Source organism: Schistocerca gregaria, chromosome 5, assembly GCF_023897955.1.
Source record: "Schistocerca gregaria isolate iqSchGreg1 chromosome 5, iqSchGreg1.2, whole genome shotgun sequence".
Classification (NCBI taxonomy): Eukaryota; Metazoa; Arthropoda; class Insecta; order Orthoptera; family Acrididae; genus Schistocerca; species Schistocerca gregaria.
The window spans coordinates 351238642-351258809 of NC_064924.1; the positions used below are offsets into that span (position 1 = coordinate 351238642).

At 38.1% G+C, this 20168-nt stretch overlaps 1 protein-coding gene across 2 annotated transcripts in view; it reads right to left on the minus strand.

Annotated features, from left to right (window-relative positions):
• The window catches only part of LOC126272618 (ral guanine nucleotide dissociation stimulator-like 1), a 518089-nt gene that overhangs the window by 51847 nt on the left and 446074 nt on the right, over nucleotides 1–20168 (minus strand). For both annotated transcript variants that reach the window (XM_049975577.1, XM_049975576.1), the window contains exons 3-7: nucleotides 17943–18139; nucleotides 17167–17229; nucleotides 15496–15677; nucleotides 12500–12630; nucleotides 7492–7704 (exon numbers count right to left, since the gene is read on the minus strand). In XM_049975577.1, coding sequence (XP_049831534.1) covers nucleotides 7492–7704; nucleotides 12500–12630; nucleotides 15496–15677; nucleotides 17167–17229; nucleotides 17943–18139 — 786 coding nt within the window. The remainder of the gene's footprint in view (nucleotides 1–7491; nucleotides 7705–12499; nucleotides 12631–15495; nucleotides 15678–17166; nucleotides 17230–17942; nucleotides 18140–20168) is intronic.

Sequence of the window (20168 nt, forward strand, 5' to 3'; positions counted from 1 at the left end):
CGTAGGAAGGGCAGCATCATTCGCCGACGACAGGACAGCTGAGCGCCTGGCAGCAGAGCGTCCCGGCGAAACTGATGACGGCCAGGAGCAGCGACTCACGGATGGAGTGTCAGATGAAATGCGCCGGGGTGGAGAGGGGGCCTTCTTGGAAGTCCGATGAGGCACGGGGATGGTGGGCTGGACCCGAAGAAGGTCCTCACACGCGGAGTCTGTTTTGGAACGCTGGACCTCGGATGCCGGGGGCCGGAACGTTTCCCCGATGGACGCCTGAGAAGAGGATCGCTTCTCAGGTGGCGGAGGGGGGGGGGGGGAGGAGGAGGAGGAGGAGGAAGGGTGGCCCCTGGGGCAGAGGGGGCAGGGGCCACGAGGGAGGAGGATTTGGAAGGGAGGGATTTGGGAGGTGGAGGCATAGACCCCAGATGGGGTGAGGAGGTGGAGGGGGGACAGGATAGGGGTGAGGATACTGTGGAAGGATTGGACACGAATGAGGCAAACGAAGTTGTTAACGTCACAGGATGGAGGCGGTCATACTTCTTCCTGGCCTCAGAATAAGAGAGATGGTCCAAAAATTTTAATTCTTGAATCTTCTTCTCCTTCTGATACACGGGGCAGTCTAAAGATCTAGGCGAGTGGAGGCCAGGACAATTGACGCACTGAGGTGGTGGGGTGCATGTATGTTCCTCACAAAGAGGACGTCCACAATCGCCACAAAGGGGCTCAGACTCGCACCGTGATGACATGTGTCCGAAGCACAAACACTGAAAGCAGCGCGTAGGAAGCGGGACGTAAGGACGCACGTCGCACCGGTAGCACATCACCTTCGCCTTCTCCGGGAGAACGTCCCCCTCGAAGGTGAGGATAAAGGCCCCGGTGTTGATGCGACAGTCTTTGGGGCCGCACTGGACTCGCCGGACGAAATGCACGCTTCGGCGCTCCAGGTTGGCCCCGAGATCCTCATCAGTTTGCAGCAGGAGGTACCGATGAAAAATAACCCCCTGCATCCTATTCAGTGCCAGATGCAGGACAATGGACACTGGGATGTCCCCTAGTCGGTCGCACACCTGGAGCGCCACCAACTGTGTGGCGGAGGTGGTCTTTATAAGAACAGACCCTGAACGCATTTTACTGAGAGCCTCGATTTCCCCGAAGATGTCCTCGAAGTGCTGGACTAAGAACATGGGCTTGGAGGTGGCGAACGTCCCCCCATTGGTGCGAGAACAGACTAAATAGTGGGGGAAGTACTTCACCCCAAGCCGGCGGGCCTGTCCTTCCTCCCAGGGAAGTGGTCAAGGGGGAAAGGGCAGGAGAACCAGAACCAGAGACAGTACCTTTGTTTTTAAAAGACTCGGCCGCAGATTGACCTGATACATGTTGAAGTTTCATCTGCGAAACGTCCGCCCCAATACCACCCACTCTGACCAAGGTCTCTCCTCACAGGCGCCACCCAGCCTCAGCAAGGGCCACCTGGCAGGAAGACCGTTGCCGGGAGTCCTGATGCCCCAAGGAGACAGTCATCTACTCCTTGGCCGACGTGGGGAGGGTGCAGCTCAGGTATCGGCAGTACAATCCCTGTGTTGTCAGGGGGCTACAACCGAGAGGGTACATGAGGACCCCACCACAATGGGCTGGCTACCGTGCTGGATTTCGGGTGTCACGGAAAGTCCATCATGATCATAGGTGCAGGTGGGGGCACACTATGGGTGTAACTTGTGCAGCCCATCAGGCGTTTAGGCCCAATTTGAGGAATAGTGAGTGCGGTTACAACACCGTTACAATGCTGACTGCCAAGGTCTTAGTGCACTGAGGACCAGTGATACACCATGTAAGGCATCCTTCCCCAAAAGGCTCGTACTTCTGTAGAATTTTGAAAAATGGAGGTCAAACCCCAAGAGGGACCATCACATGGAAGGCCGAAACGGTTGAAACTCCTTTTAGTCACCTCTTACGACAGGCAGGAATACCTCGGACCTATTCTTACCCCAGACCTGCAGGGGGGGGGGGGGGGGGGGGGGGGCTCATGATGCTGTGGCATACAGGAAGGTGTCATGATTGAGTTACTGTAAGAGAACACAAGACAACTTATAAAAATATTTCTAGTTGCTGCGATGAATGGCAGGTACCTCTAAATGTAGAAAAATTAAAGTTAATGCAGATGAATAGGAGAAACAAACCCACAATGTTAAAACACAGCATCAGTAGTGGTCTGCTTGATACGGTCACGTCATTTACATAGCTGGGTATAACACAGAAAGTGATATGAAGCGGAATGAGCATATTAAGGATTGTAGTAGGGAAAGTAAATGGTTCACTTCAGTTTATTGGGAGAATTTTTGGAAAGTGTGGTTCATTTGTAAAGAAGACCCTCATATATGCCACTAGTGCAACCTATACTTGAGTATTGCTTGAGTATTTGGAGGTCTCCACTAAATCAAACTGAATGAAGATATTGAAGCAATTTGAAGACAGACTGATAGATTTGTTACCAATAAGTTTGGACTAATACATGATTACAGAGCAGTCTCCTAACTGCTCTGTACTCATGTACTTCAGTAGCTTGAAGCACCATTGCAGACAAGCAGTGCCATCCTTGCCCTCTGGTGGAACCACCACGAGTCAAATCCAGTACTATGAAAGATATTCAGAAGCACAGAAAATCCCTGGCCCCAAGCACCATCAGAGTAACCCTTACATTCAAAGCATATCTATGGCCTCCAATCACAAGACAGTGCAGATCTGTCTAAATGTTTGCACTGTGTTAAACTTAGAGAAGAAAGCCACATATGTTGAAAGTATATGACCAGCACTTAAATGCCTTTCAAGTTGATGACCATGTACTGATAGCGAGATGGATGGGCACTTGGGCTACTCGCATGCCATGCTGGCAGCCACAGCAAGAGACAAGTGGTACCATGTCCTCTGTGGGAACTTATCAGGCTACCTGCCAATATAAGCAGTACCCCAATCTCCTCATCCATTTTCCCCCATTTTATCAATGTGTTATACATACATCGATTATGTCACTGCCTTGAGAAAGGAGCTGTTATCTTAATCAGTGTACTACCTGTTATACAGTTTATGTTTTTTGTTACTTTTGCTCCTCTATGTTATGAGTGAGCCTGTTTAAGTATAAATTTTATTCACATTCATTGAAACTACATGATGTGTTCTGTCATTAATTTTCACTTTTCTGTCATCATCACTGTTTCCTCACATTCATTATAAGTAGATTGATTTGTAAAAAAGATAATGGTTTTGTATTCAATTCTCTTTACTGAAATGAGACTGAATTGCAAGCCTGATCTTATGGGTGTAGTTCTCATAATATATTTGAAGGCTATGCTACTTTCATTAAAGGCATACCCACCTCTTCAGTATAGTTCTTTTATTGTGAAAATGTATGTATTGTACAAGTCAAAAATAATGCACAGTATTTACAATTTGTTTCAGCAATACTATGAATTGAACAGGGCGTCATATTTTCCATTCTCACTTCCCCCTCTTTTTCCCCAGGTGTGTGCATGGCTGATGCGGAGCCATCATATGGCTATTGTCTTCTCCTACTCTTCCAGATCCCTGCTTGCTGTTCCCAAGCAGGCAGCGATTACTTTCCATGATGTCATGAGTGCCCTTCTTCCACTCCACAGAAGTTAAGCTGTGCCATCTGACATCAGAATAAGCTGTGTGTTTTTCATGGCTTACCCAGCTGCCAGTACGCTGCCCTTGTGTGATGCCTTTCATATTCGCATAGCACGCCATTATCTCGCAACCTACCCATACTGCATCTCAGTTACAATTTAACTGTCTGCTAAACTGAAATATACTTTTAACATATGCTGACATCACATTCTGTTTACCTGCCAGATTTAACATTTGAAATGCATGAGCACAATAGTGGGTCCATTCCATATAACTAATACCTGTCTGCTACAAACTACTGACTCACAGCCCACAAGAAGGGGTAAATTAGCTTGTATAGTGTTGCTTCACTCATCTGTGACTGATATCACCAGAACTACAAGATGACTGTAATGCTGGCTAGTGGTGACTCCTCTCCTCTGGTTCTGCTTCTAATTGGAAAATCATGTGAGTATTGCACGAGAAGGACTATTGTAAGCAATGCTATATCTCACATAAACAGTTTGTCCCCAAGTCACAGCCAACCAGCAACTATCAGGAAGAGAGGGGGCCTGAAGATGAAACATGTAATCTAAAATCTAGTGTCTGACTGTGACATACAATTATGTATTTGTTCATTACTGTATAATCTGTTAACAGAGATCGAGATCATGCCACAAAGGTGACAGATGATGTCAATGTTGTGTACTGATTCAGTTATTCAATGTCATATACTCCTAGTGCTTTTCAATGAATTTTGTGAACTATAAGCTAAGACATTTGGCAAAGTCTGCCTGGATTTTTTTGATCCTCGAGGCACTCATGTAGGGATACAAACACTTTATATTTGCGTTTACTGTATTTTTGTCAGGCTGAAGTAAAGGTCTTTTTGCTTCCATGGTATTAACTATGTACTCCTTGTACACTCAAAATTTGTGTTTTAGTATAATGTCAAATGCAACCCCTGTCTTTTATTTTACATACTGTATGTATGTGCAATACATGATCAAAAGTATCCGGACACCTGGCTGAAAATGACTTACAAGTTTGTGGCTCCCTCCATTGGTAATGCTGGAGTTCAATATTGTGTTTCCCACCCATAGCCTTGATGACAGCTTTCATTCTAGCAGGCATACGTTCAATCAGGTGCTGGAAGATTTCTTGGGGAATAGCAGACCATTCTTCACGGAGTGCTGCACTGAGGAGAGGTAACATTGACGGTCGGTGATGCCTGGCATGAAGTTGGCATTCCAAAACATCCCAAAGGTGTTCTATAGAATTCACGTCAGGACTCTGCGCAGGCCAGTCCATCACAGGGATGTTATTGTCATGTAACCACTCCACCACAGGGCGTGCATTAGGAATAGGTGCTCGATTGTGTGGGAAGGAAAAAGGTGCTTAAAACAACAATGTAGGCCTGTGCTGTGATAGTTCCATGCAAAACAACAAGGGGTGCAAGCCCCCTCCATGAAAAACATGCCCACACCATAACACTACCAACTCCAAATGTTACTGTTGGCAGATGACATTCATCGGACATTCGCCTCACCTACACCTTGCCATCAGATCGCCACATTGTGTACCATAATTCATCACTCTACACAATGTTCAGTCATCCAATGTTTATGCTCCTTACACCATGCGAGGTGTCGATGGCATTTACCACGGTAGAAGTCTGTGAGTTCTGCAGTGTGACCCATTCTGCTCTCTCACAATGTCTAATGACTACTGAGGTCGCTGATGTGCAGTATCTGGCAGTAGATGGCGGTACAATGTACCTAATATGAATAACGTATGTTGTCGGGAGTGTCCGGAAACTTTTGATCACATAGTGTATGTATTAGTGTATGTATGTATGTGTTACCTGAAGATTTTTCCTCATGAACATAGTGAGACTGCAAACCACAGGTACTGATTAATTATTAGAGAAGATAAACCATTATGTTTATTAAATCTCAATAGGTATCACTATTTAAGTGCACTAGTACAGTCAGTTTTAATCTCAATTTGTCAACTGACTACCCCACTTCACATAAAGGAGTAGTAGTCATTTGATTTGTATCAATTTGTTAATGAGCAACTATCCAACTTGAAAAGTAGAAAGTAGAATGAAATTGTAGAGTATACTGCCTTCAGCAGTATCTTGAGAGTATTTGCAGGAAGTTTAATGCTTTGTTGTGTTACCTGGTTATAAATTAGCTAATGCCTGATGATCAACACATTCTCTTAAATCTGTGTGTTACAATCAGCATAATAACTGTGGAAGTTCTATATTTTCATTGACGACTCCAAGACAGTTATTCATAGTTCTTGTGTGTTATTAATGACAAAATATGTATCCACATTTGGTTGTTTTTGTTGTGGTCTTCAGGCCTGAGACTGGTTTGAAGCAGCTCTCCATGCTACTCTATCCTGTGCAAGCTTCTTCATCTCCCAGTACATACTGCAGCCTACATCCTTCTGAAACTGCTTAGTGTATTCATCTCTTTGTCTCCCTCTACGATTTTTACCCTCCACGCTGCCCTCCAATACTTCTCCTGATACGGACGTCCTCCTGAGTAGTCCACACCTGGAGATCTGAATGGGATGACCCCCAATTAAGATTGCGCATATTTAAAGGCTACCCATTTCTCCTCTCCTATTTTGTAATGATCTCCAACATAACTTCAGTATCAACAGTAATCCCCTTAACTTTTTTTTCGATTTTTTTTTTTTACTATAATTTAGAAGTAACTTACTTTGAAAAGTTATGCCCTGGATTAAATGAGACGTTAATCATTAATGAATACAGCTCCTTCAAAATTATACCCCTTTCATTGAATGATGCAGCCTTATAGCACCCTCTAATGCCCACTGGACAGAGTGTAGAAGATCTGTACCACAAATTCCTGATGCATGTGCTACCAAGTGAGCAACACAACATCTATCTTTAGCGCAGTTGCCTCACTTCTACACCCCACTGCACTGCCGCACCACTTCTTTGGTCTTTGAAGCCTGGTCTTCACAGACAGGTTGAACAATCTCCAGCCCCATCATCAGTTATGCACACTAGAGTGTCCAATTATACATTTTTGTTAAATGAAGTCCCAATACCAACAAATTTCAGGTTGTTTAATACTCACCCTCCCATAGCCAGTAAGCCTAACAATCAGGCAACCCATTTTTTCAAAAAGCTTTTGACAAAATATTGTAAACTTGTGAGGTGCCACTCGTGTGGCAAGGCAGAGGGTTGTTCAGCTGGCCACCTCCTTGAATGAATTAGTGAATGTTTGATTAGATGTTCCGAGTTCTCAAATTGTCACTCTTTGGCAATCCGAGTTGCTAACCATTCGCAGGACTGTTCCCATGATTTTTACGCCAAACCTGGCCTACATCGCAGGTCGAGAATAGTTCCCACTGGTTGAGGTTTCTGAAAAAGCACACTTTACAAGCACTGCCTGTAACAGGCAACAGGAAGGATGGAAAGACAGTCACATGAGGTTCTGGGCAATGTGGGCGCAGTGCCAGTTCCACCAGGAATTCCTCTCTCTTCCCTCAGTCTCTGACCTAACAACACACACCTTCCTTCACACTCCTAACACTCCAGACATTGCTCTGTCTTGACTTAGCTGTGATAGCTTCTATGAGCAGCTGGTGCCATGTTCGCCTTCCGTAGGCATTCCCCTTGTATCCTGTATATTCAAATATACCATGCTTTTTACCTATTTAATTCTCCTGTTGTCATTTGCAGCTATCATTACTGGGTTCCCACTCCCTCATCCTATCTTGCACCTTTATGGTATGCAAGTGGATTATCAACAGACATTCTGGTGTTAGCATTCTAAATTCAGCATAAGTTGCTAGCTATATTCTCATAACATCTACAGTTATATGTACCTGAGCAATGTCTATCCATGTTGTTATCACCTTTGCCCTTTCACTTGGTCGGATGTCAGGATCCATAAGGACTGTACTGATGACGCGGAATGAAACAGCATTGAACTGATTTACAGTGGCCAGCACCGTTGCAGCTTCATGGCTTCTGTTCTTGTCACGTCGTGACCAAATGGCACCAAGACATTGGTGAGGAACAAGTTTTTTGAACAGCTCCTGTTTTAAATGAAATGGTTTATTTTAATAGACACCTATTTTTATATCCGTTGAGAGATATAAAATGAACTTTTACCTGAAAAATACATTACATTAGTTTTAAAAGCCCCACATTATTTTTTTTTTAAATCCCACATACATGAAAAGAGCTATAATGCTTCCTATTTATGTTTTTACCTAGAAACAAAAAAATTAGTATAAATCAGCATTATTTCACAATTTAATTGTATTTCTCATACACCATTACACAATCATAGAACTCAAAGGGCACCATAGTACACAATGAAGTAATCAGTGGCATCTCAATGTCATCAGTTCATCAGAAAGTCATACAAGCAATTAACTATCCAACCATATTGTCCAGAAAGTTTATGACTTCAAGTTAGAGTCAGCTTATGATATCTAAGAATACAAACAACTTTTCGATCAGGCTGTACTGTGTTACAGTCTGCCAGTGGCACTATTCAACAGCAGTATTGTGGAGTATGCAATTACAAAAGCACATTCCATACTGTTAATGTCATATCTTTCAAAAACAGAGCCACTGCTCCTTCAGTACTCTATGTGGAATACTTACCTCATTTGAACACTGTTTTCCCTCAAAATTAACCAGGGTTAGAGCGAAGTCTACAAAGAAGCCATGGATTACTCAAGGAATCAAGGTATCTCATAAAACAAAAATAAAACTGTATCTGTCAATCTGAAACAGTTCTGATGTTGAGGCTATAGCACATTACAAGAAATACTTCTAAATATTAAAGTCTGTAATATGGACATCAAAGCAAATATATTACAAGGAAAAGATAGTCATATCAGATAACAAAATAAAGACAATATGGGATATAGTGAAGGATGAGACCAGTAAAACTAAACATGAAGAGGGGCAAATAGCATTAAGAGTAAAAGATACATTGGTGACAGATGCTTATAGTGTAGCAGAACTTTTCAACAAACATTTTATAGCTGTTACTGAAAAGATGGTGTTGTTAGGTTCTGTAGATGCTGCCATGGGATACCTCAGACCAAACATTTCAAGTAACCTCCATAACATGAATTTGACCCTCACTACCCCAGCAGAAGTAATGTCCACCATAAAATCTCTAAAATCAAAAACATCTAGTGGGTATGATGAAATATCAACAAAGTTAATTAAAGAATGTGATTCTGAGTTAAGTAACATATTAAGCTACCTGTGTAACCAGTCGTTTGTCAGTGGAATATTTCCTGAATGGTTGAAATATGCTGAAGTTAAGCCATTGTTTAAGAAGACAGATAAAAAAAAGAGCATAAAATTTCCATCCAATTTCACTTTTGCCAGCATTCTCAAACATTTTAGGACAGGTACAATCATCTTTATAACCATCTTATCACAAATAACATACTGTCAAAGTTGCAGTTAAGATTTCTAAAGGGTTCTGGTATTGAGAAGGCTATCTACACTTACAGTGAAAGTGTGCTTAAAAAATTGCTGGCAACTGGTATGTTTTGCAATCACAATATACTTTTAAGTAATTAGAATATTATGGTGTAACAAGACATGCTGCAAAATGGTTCAAATCTTATACATCTGGCAGGAAACAAAGGGTGTTACTAGGAAAGAGACATACTATATTAAGCTATCAGGCATCATCAAACTGGGAACTAATTACATGTGGGTTCCCACAAGGTTCCATCTGAAGGCCCTTACCTTTTCTTGTGTATAACAATGACCTTCCATTAGTAACATTACCAGATGCCAAGTTTGTTTTGTTTGCTGATGATGCCAACAATGCAATAAATAGCAGATCGGGTGTAGTCTTAGAAAGATCAGATAATAACATATTTTTGGACATTAATCTCCGATTCCTAACCAATGCTTTGTCACTAAAATTTGAAAAAACACACTACATGCCGTTCAGAACTTGTAAGGGGTGTCCCAAGAGTATATGCATAACATATGATAACAAGCAGATAGAAGAAGTTGACAGTGTTATATTCTTGGAATTTCAGCATGATAATAAATTCAATTGGGAGGAACACACCACAGAACTGCTGAAGCGTCTTAACAAATTTCTATTTGCAATGCGAATTCTGTCAGACATACGGAATATAAAAATGAAAAAGCTGGCATACTGTGCTTACTTTCACACCATTATGTTATTTGGAATTATTTTTTGGGGTAATTCATCAAACCTAGCTAAATTTTTCTGGGCACAAAAATGTGCAATTTAAGTTATATGTCGTGTGAAACCAAGAACATCTGACAGAGACCTGTTTAGGGAACTAGGGATACTAACTACTGCTTCCCAATATATTTATTTCTTAATGAAATTTGCCATTAAAAATATATAACTTTTTCAAACCAACAGCTCAATTCATGGAATCAATACTAGAAATAAGAATAATCTTCACAAGGATTTAAAGTCACTTACTCTTGTAAAAAAAGATGTGCATTATTCAGGAACACACATTTTCAATAACTTGCCAGCAGCCATAAAAGGCGGAACAACCAATTAAATTCAGTTTAAGAGAAGCCTAAAGGATTTATTGGTGGTCAACTACTCCACTGATGAATTTGTCAGTAGAACCAACTGATTTTTGTGTGTATCTATATATATAAAGTACAATCTAACATCTGCACCATTTCAGTGTAGTGATGTGTTCATTGTAAGTAAGTATTGTAGTAGTTCTATTATATGTTTATTACCTTATAAATAAAACACATTTTTTTGTTTTTCTGACATATTCTACATCATGGACCTCTTCACTACAGATCAATTGGAATGAAAGTAAATATAATCTAAACACTTGCACAAATAATCAGCTTGTCAGTAACAGAGAAAAATAATCAGACTCGATTCTAGATAAAAGTAATCTCTCATAGAATACCTAAGTCGTGTAATTAATGAAAATGGCAATAAATTACCATAGAGCCATACACTATTTTTCATATTCTCAGAGAAATACAAAACAATAGCAGACTCATTTAGTGTACTAGTTATAAGTTTATGAAACAGAAAAACCTAGCCCAAAGTCTGAACACACACAAATTAATTGCCAAAAATGCAGACCTATATAATATAAGACAATTACTGTGTAAATTTAACAAATAATGCTAGTAATATTAGTAATACAATTGGTACGACAGTAGAAAATTGTATGTATAATACAATGTTATATGTAGAAAAATCTACTCACCAAATGGTGGCAGGAAAACACAAAAATAAAAGAAGGTTATACTTAAGCAAGATTTCACAGCAGTGGCTCCTTCTTCCAGCAGAAGTGTTGAAGTGGGAAGAAGAGGGGAGGACTGGAGAGGTTTAGAAAAAGGGGTAGATTTTGGAAGAGTCACTCAGAAATGTATGTCAGGGGAGATTTACTGGATGGGATTAGAAGGGATGATCGTTGAACAATCAGTCGCCGACCGGAGTGGTTGAGCGGTTCTAGACGCTACAGTCTGGAACCACACGACCGCTACGGATGCATGTTCGAATCCTGCCTCGGGAATGGCTGTGTGTGATGTCCTTAGGTTAGTTAGGTTTAAGTAGTTCTACGTTCTAGGGGACTGATGACCTCAGAAGTTAAGTCCCATAGTGCTCAGAGCCATTTTTTGAACAATCAGTCTTTCCTTATGATCCTGTCTGGTAAGTCCCTCCTGACCCGCAGTTCTGGGTGACTTTTCCTAAATCTACCCCTTTTCTTGAGCCTCTCCAGTCCTCTTCCTTCACCCCTCCTTCTTCCCCTTCAAGCTTTCTGTCATAAGCAGGAGCCACTGGCTCTGAAAGCTTGCATAAGTATAATCTTCTTTTATGCATGATTTCTCATGCCACCACTTGGCGAGTAGACTTTTATCTCTCTAATTCCATAATATTGTCAAAAATTGATTATTTTAATAGTAATGTTAGATGTAAGTAATAATAACTTACCACCCAGACATATTCAAATGTATTCATTTGAAGGAAGAGGGTAGCAAGCTTTACATCTTTGTAAGTCACACTGTGTGCTCTAATTAATAATGGGAGGTCAAAAAGTATGTTACAAAATTTGCTTCTTGTTAATGTGTTTCTTCTATATAACACATTGTCTTTCTCTCATACCACCGTATGTATTCTGCCAAGGCTTTTCCTTTTTTTACTACATTCAAAAAGAAAAATTTAGAGGCTGGCCAGTCCAGTTCATAAACAGTTTGTAAGGGTTACTGTGGAGTGCCATAAATTGTCAGATTACATCCATTTCTCATCCCTCTCTCTCCCTTTTATCTGTTTCATACTTCATAACATTAGTATTCCGTATATCCATATGCATATGGTTTATTGTTAACAGACTAAAACATTTGTGGGATTCTGTGACATAAAATATTGCTGTGCAGTTGATTATAAAAGTGGGTCCATCCAATTCTAACATGTTACTACTTTGTCACAGACCACCACAGTTACTCAAGATTAAATGAGAATCAAAATAGATAATAAATATATACAATAATTCCTGAATTAAAATAGATTTAATTTTATAATGAGTATTCTTTTACTACTGCTGCCTTGTCCTTATTCTTTATTTTTGTCCCCATTCCTTATGTCTAATAAAATAACAATATGTGTATCATAAGCAGAGTTTGTAGTTTCTGGTTTGGTATATTAGCAAAAAATGTCTATTATTTATCATTATATTTTTCTCATTTAGACATTACCAATAAAATTTCCATGAAATAGGACCTGAAAGAGACACTTAACCCCTGAAGCTAATCTGTTAGCACTACATAAAGTCTTTGTTCACTAAGAAATAAAGCTCATAAAATATGAATACTTAAAAAACTTACACTGTCCATTCTAGTCAGCTGTTCAGCAAAATGCCTCTCAGGTACATCAGGAAAGTGATAAAAGTGAGCAGAGTTGCCATTGACAAGGGAAGGATGAAAACATAAGCTGCCAGAGGAATATTCTGAATAATCTGTAACAAATAAATTAGAGATATTACTAACAAACATTATTTGTGAGAAAACTGACACTTTCAGGGACTTTAGTTCACATTATGAATAACTTGTGATTGACAACAACAACAACAACAACAACAACAACAACAACAACAACAATAATAATAATACATGTCTTTCTGTCAGTATATTATTTGAATTATTGTACTACAGATCTGTGCTATTAAGATGATTTGCTTATTAGGAAACTTAATAAACTACATGCAATTGACATATTTGGATAAAAATGAAACACTAATGACCAAAATAAACCAGTTACAAACATTTGGACCTTTATGAGTAATTTAAATAAGGTTTCTAATTTTCTCTTTCACCTGTTTCCATAACACAATTAGGTAGATCAATTAAATATTACATGTGCGGCGTCCCATATGTTTTTATATCCTGGATCAGTTATTCCTTTTTTTTCACATAGATCAGAAATACATCAAACAATGATGTAACTGATCAGTTGTAAATGGTAATCTATACTTTTTAGAACTATCTGAATTTGATCCCTATTTGAGCCAGAGTAACAGATATTATTAAAGGAACTGATACCACATTTCTGACACTTTCCTGTGACTAGGGGCCTGTGGTGAATACAAAGAACAAGAATTAAAGTGTCCGCAATATGTTACAGGCTTCATTCAACAGGACAGCACTCAACATTTTGAATTGAAGTATGCAAATGCATGGTTGCTATTAAAAGAAAGAGAAATATATTAAGAGAAGAAATGGACTATTACCAGCAACTGAACATTAGGTTCTACACAAGACTAATCTGATTCTAACTGCAAGTCAATAGGCTCCTTCCTACAAGTTGTATATTACACCACAAACTGTTTCAAAACATTGCTTTTCCTTGAAATGTACTTGGTTAAATTTAGCTAGTATAAGCATGAATAGCTTTAGGCAGTATTGTGGTAACTCACTGTTAATACAGTTTCAGTTTCTAAGAGTTGCTCCCCTTCTTTAATATGTATCTTGAACTGTCCCATATCTCTAGAGGTCCTCCTCATTAGTGGGATCTACATAGTTCATTCTTGAGAGCAATGGCACAGTTTTTCCTGCTGTTTGTCTCATAGTACCAACTGCTTCTTATGCCCTGGCTATGTCCTCTCTGCCTCATTCATACAGCATCAAGCACCAACTACAAGGCAACTACTCCAGTATTTACAGATAGACCATTGTGCCTATGGTTAACTCTTATTAAGAACAAAAAACAACTTGAGAATTCTTCAATCACAACTCATGGCATACAGACACAGTCTTATAATTATAATGAAGCAGACTGAAAATAAGAGGTGTCAGTCAGACTATGGCTCCAAGCCTCTCAGCAGATGACATAACACTTCTGGTCTACTCATCGCAGCCACCAAAACTTAAACTGCATCACACAACTTGTAGGAACATTGAGTATATATATCATTACACAGTAACATCTGACTGTAAGTTCTTGAATGTTGACATCTGTTGTGAACACACTGATTTGGTGCCAGTAAGTTTCTGAACAGACAAAATCACACCTCTCTAAGACAGACATGCACTATATGTACAATCAAAGTAAAATAACGCTTGTTTCTTGATTGTCAACTAAATTACAGTAAAGCAAATGTCTCCCCCTTCTTCCAGTTGTGCTTCTTTTTATTTTATATTCTCAATCAGTTATGCCACTTTCTTTCTCCCTCTCTTCATTGCTCATGTTCTATCACACTCTTCTTTCTTTTCCTCTCCCATCCCTTCTGACATCCATTTGCACCAGTTCCCTCAGTGTATCTACCATAATGTATCAGCAATAATCAAAGTTTTAATTATCATCTAGAACAAGTAAACTTACATAAAGAATTTTTTTTTCCATTCGAAGTACATGTCTGGGTAAACATTGTTATCCCAGTGCCACATTACCATAGCACACCACTAGAGGAGCCAAAATATAGAATGGTGCAGCCAACTGATAAAGAGGAGTATCATGTGATAATATGTTTCCAGCAGCAGTGAAAATGTTGTAACTGTGCCAGGAAAATCTCCTGCTTTTGAAAAAGAATTACTGCATGATACTCAACTTTAGCAAAGAGTTGTGCCATTTTATTTTGGCACTTTTGGGGTGTGATATGGTACTATGACATGGGAATTCCAGTGTATATCTAGATACATACCTGCAATCAAATGAAAACATTCATTATATATATTTTTAAAGTAATACTTAAAACCCTTATGATCATGCTCACAATCTATTTTTGTTGTATTGTGTTTTTACTGGTCCCATTGTCTACAAAAACAGCATATGCATAAGACACTGGAAAAATTAGTTGAAATATGTACAGATGAAAGTGATTTCTATGCATACATATGAAAAATTGTACACTTCATAAACTTAAATATTTATTTAGTGCAATTCAAACACTTCAATATGCTTCAATGATTTTAACTTCAGTATTTGCTCTTATGGTTTCAGCAAATTTGTTATTAAGTTTAACTCCATTTTTCATGAGCTAATATGAGCTGTTCCTCTTAGATAATTAGCAAAATGGCATCCATTGAATGTGCTTAAGAAGACACAGGTAGTAGAAGCCAGGAAAGCAATGTAGCAATTGGCAGGAAGAGGAGAGGCTGCAGAGTGATATTTCATTGTCATCTGCAAAGAACCTATTACATTGTTATGAAAGTGAATATTGGTGTTTTGTATACCCTTCAATCAAACTATTTTTAATTACTGTGCTCATTCTTTTTAGAATTTATGAGAATCTGAAGAGAAGCTGTAACACAGAAACATGAAACAGTCTTAAAAATGTAGAAACACAATACCATAAAATAATTTTAATAGTAACCTTGTAACATACCTAACATTTGGTCTTCCTTGTTGAACCTGTCAAGCCTGTGCCGTACTTTTACTTCAAGTTCTGATTCAGGTAGATACTGTTGGCAGAAGTATAGCAGCTGATGAAGAGTAGGATGCATTGGGGCATCTCTGAAGTCTTCAGGAAATGAATCCAGCCAGACATGCAATGCAAGGACTAGAGTCCTACAAGTAAAAATGTTTGAGAATATTTTATAGAAAGAAACATGACATTTCACAATTCAAAATACTCATAAAACTTAGTAAACACATGATAAATGAATAGCATAAATAGTAATGTAAATCTCTACATTGGCTATAATCAGTGTAATGAACGTTCAAAACAAAACTGAAATATATACAACATGGAAATATTACACTGCTTGACACTTGCTAAAGAACCGACAAATTAATTGATATTAATAATTACAGGCAATGATGGATGATATGAAACACAATACATATGTAATAGAGGTGGAGTGGTAAAGTATTTAGAATGACAACTGGTACAGGTTTCACCAAATGGGAAAGCAGGATAACTGAGATAAATAACATTCATGTTTGCACAGGTGAGACTCCCAATGTAAAGGGCACATTTTGCACCTGTCATTCATGCTGGCTACCAAACCATTGAGGACTCCTTGTAGATATAGTCCCACTCTTCTCTCAAAGCAGTTTCCAGTCCTTACACGATTTGGTGAGAGAATGTTCATTGAGAAACACATCTGCCACAAGTATCCCAGACATTTTCTACAGGGTTTAGGGCTAGGGATATATGCAGGCCATTCCAGGCATTTGATATCTTCAATTTTCAGTGTGTACGAGACCTTAATGTTTCTATATGAGTGGGTACATTCATCCATAAACAGGAATTAGGGACCTATTGCACCCCTAAACAGACAGACATGTTCCAGAATAATCTCCCTGCAATACTGCTGTGTGATGATGGTACCTCGCTCAGAGATATGCGGCAGTGTTTGGCCACTGTGCGTAATGCTTGCCCACACCATAGTGCCTAAATCATACCGAAAACATCCGTTAACATTCTGTGCTGTGAAATGTGTTCTGCTCTCTCCACACTACCTGATGAGCAGAATCACTTGCCACAGTGAAGCGGGATTGGTCGGAAAACATCTCACTGGACCACTGTTGCCAAATACAAAAAAAATGTGTTCCCTACACCAATCACCTCTTTCTTGACAATGGCATTGTTGAAGTGGAATGCATTTAACAGGCTTCCTAGCATACAAACCAGTATTTTATGTTTTTGGTGGCATTTAAATATGCAACCAAATAAGAAGCTAAATAATAAAGAAATCCATTGATGATGGTATAAAAGGATTATAATGTGTTCAATTGGTGAAAAACAAAATTCTTGAGACCTCGAAATATTTGATTACCAAACAGATTAGGAATGCCAATTGGTTCAAACTTCAAGCTGATAATTTGCCTAGATATTTAAGCAAACTGCTGCTTTTTTACTTTGGTTTGTAATATTTTCTGATGTTTTAATTTAATTTTTACTGAATAAATTATATGGTGGTTTAAACTAAGAAAGTTTAAAAGTAAATCATGTAATAAAAGTTTATCAATATACAAGGCAGCATTTTCACTTCCGTTTCACTATTTATCTTTTGCTGTTAGTGTATACTTTATGTATGCTTCTGATACTTACTTCATATGTTGTTCCATTACTGCTTCAGGTAAGTCGAGTTTACCATTTGCTAGCTGTTCATACCTGATGAACAAAATTTATTGTATTACATAAATGTATTGTCTAAACAGTGTAATTAAATTAAAATCAAAGGCTCTAAAAGGTCATAAATTGCTGTATGTTATTTTTTGTTGTAGAGGAACTGAATTTTGTTGCATATAGAATAATAATGGAACAAATTATTCTTAAACTGTAGCTAACAATGTGTCTACGTTAGGCCCAATACTGATAAGTAGAACTCTATAGTTTAAGGGCAAGATAGCTTGAATGCCATTCATGAGTACAGGTCAAATGTAATGGCATCAGTGTACAATTGGTGCACACATGATGTAATGACAGAATTTATTTGTTGCCATTTTACATTAATTACAGCTATTTTTATGAACCATAGAATAGCTAATGAAAAATACACCAACAATGATGAAAATAACACAACAAAAAAATAACTAGCAGATGCAAATCTTAGCAAGTTTTGTATGGAAAAACTAAGCACTGTATGGATGTATGCAATTAATACCATTAATTTGTTTGTCCTTTTTATGCTATAGAAACAAAAGTTCAGGAAGCCCAGTAAATTGTATTTTGGATCAGTATTGTTCCTCTTAAGATATAGTCTATAATTAAATGTTTACCACCTTCATCATATCAGACTTGCTGAACTTTTAAAGAATATGTACCAGTACCACATAAATTCATTTAAAACTTAATATGACTATATGTATAGAAGCAGCTTCTACCTGTCAAGCAGCAGAGTGAGCACTTGTCGAGCACTGGCAAAAGTTCTGTATGTGGTCAGGAAGACATTAATATAAGTAGATTCAAGTTCACCATCATCGGTTGCTAAACTCTCAACAAGTTTGTCCAAGGTGCCTGCTTTCACAAATCGAACACGGACAGTCTCCCACTCTAGGTGTGATATTTCATCATCTGAATCCTGAAACGTGTACAGAAGACTAATGCAATTGGTGCTGCACTTCACTTCACTAACCTTTTTAAAGTGTAACATTATGCAACAGTGAAAGCTTTCTGTAATACTAATTAAAGATATTCAACATATACATCCATAGATTCATCTTCAGAATGCTTGTATGCTGTTACAATAGTCAAATACAATGTGTGTAATTAAAATGAAATCAACAACAAAAACCGGAAAAAAGGTCAACTTAATACATGAGAGTAAAAAAATTCAGTTTTCTCGTTATTATTGTCGTCAGCAAAAAGTGCCTCTCTTAAATGCACGAAAATAAAACAGAGATACCAAGTTGCGACTAAGCAGCTTGTTGTGGAATAAACACGGCAATCTCCTTTACAAAAGAGAATTTAAAAATTTTCACACAGGGAACAGGTGCAATGAAAGCAAACTGAAGGGTAAAATGTGTATACTATGATGTGAAGTATGATAAGTATTTACAGAGTATGCAATGTTTAGGTTTCATTTGACAGATTTCATGTGTCTGATTGTGGAATTCCATGTTTCTGCCTCTGGTTCAAGAAATAAAGGCTTTGTCTGTATAATCTCCTCCATTCTTAATATATAGAAAATTGTCTTTGATATAAGAAACAAATGTGGAAGGGACTGGCTTGAGCCTCACTTACAGACCAGCTTTACAATTTACATGGGGTGAGTGTCAAAAGTGGTTTGGAATAATTCGAGTTTCTGCTTGAAAATGTAAACTACCTTCACTGGATTTTAACCTAAAGAACCACTTGGTTTATTCAAAAGCTCATCATGACTAAAATTGCAGAAAAACAAGCAAGAAATCTGATGTATCTTTCTGAAAGGAACCATGTCAGCATTCACCTGAAGGCAATGAAAACCTAAAGCAAGATGGCTGGATGGTGATTTGAACATAGTCTACTATTAAGATGAATCAGAGGTCTTAAAACGATGTCCGTTACAGAAAATTTGGAGATACTTTTGCATTTCTGCCCAAGATGCCGGAGATGGCAATCATGTGTGCATGAGGTGTGCTTTGCTTGTGTGTGTGAACAGTGTGTGGCTCTCTTTTACTGATGAAGGCTCTAGCTAAAAGCTTTATGTAAGTGTTTCAATAGTGTGTATCTACAACTTGACGAGTCTTCTTTATGGTAAGTAGTAACTTGTCTTTCTCTACATTGTTGATATTGCTACCTGGAGTTTCCATTGTTTAACATCCTTTTTTAACCTAAAAAGAACAGAGAAATTGCCTTGAGATGTTTAATTAGGACTAATTGGCTGCTAGAAACAAGAACCAAATGAAAGCATCTCATAGTAATACTATATTTATTTTTATTTATTTATTCATTATTATTTGCTCATGGACTCTATCTGATAATTTTGAGCTGAAAGTATAGTTTATGTCATACAATTTTATAGGCAGACAGATTAAGACAGATCAAGATCTCTGTTGTTACAATATTTACCATGTTACAACACATCAACACTTAAATACAATGTGTTTACAATAAATGTACAATAAAGAAAACAGAATTGCACTTATAATGAGTCATCCTCCTCTAACATTGCCTGTTTTTATAGAAATAAATGATATCATGTATACTATCAAACCTTACGTGGGTTAAAATTATTTCAACTGTTTCACTGGGAGAATTCATATGATCTTGTACACTATATTTCAGGCTAAAATGTATATAAAAAAATTAATGTGTTATAATCAATATGTACTAATAGTTAAATTTACTGTTCTTTTAAAACTAATTGAAATTACAAAATTTGTGGCTTACTTAAAATTCATGTTATTAATTGTGCTATCTAATGCTAATTATTAAATTTGTTTCTAGATGTATTTATTAAATAATGATACAATTTGGTAAAGATTCTTCTACTGTCAAGAAAGTTTGTAAACAATTTTGCTTTGTAAACTCTTTGGAAATTGTGAGTACCACAGTTTGTAAGTAGTAGTGGGCATGCCTCAGATGGAAACAGACTTTTTATAAGTTTGTCATCAGTGATGTAATTATTA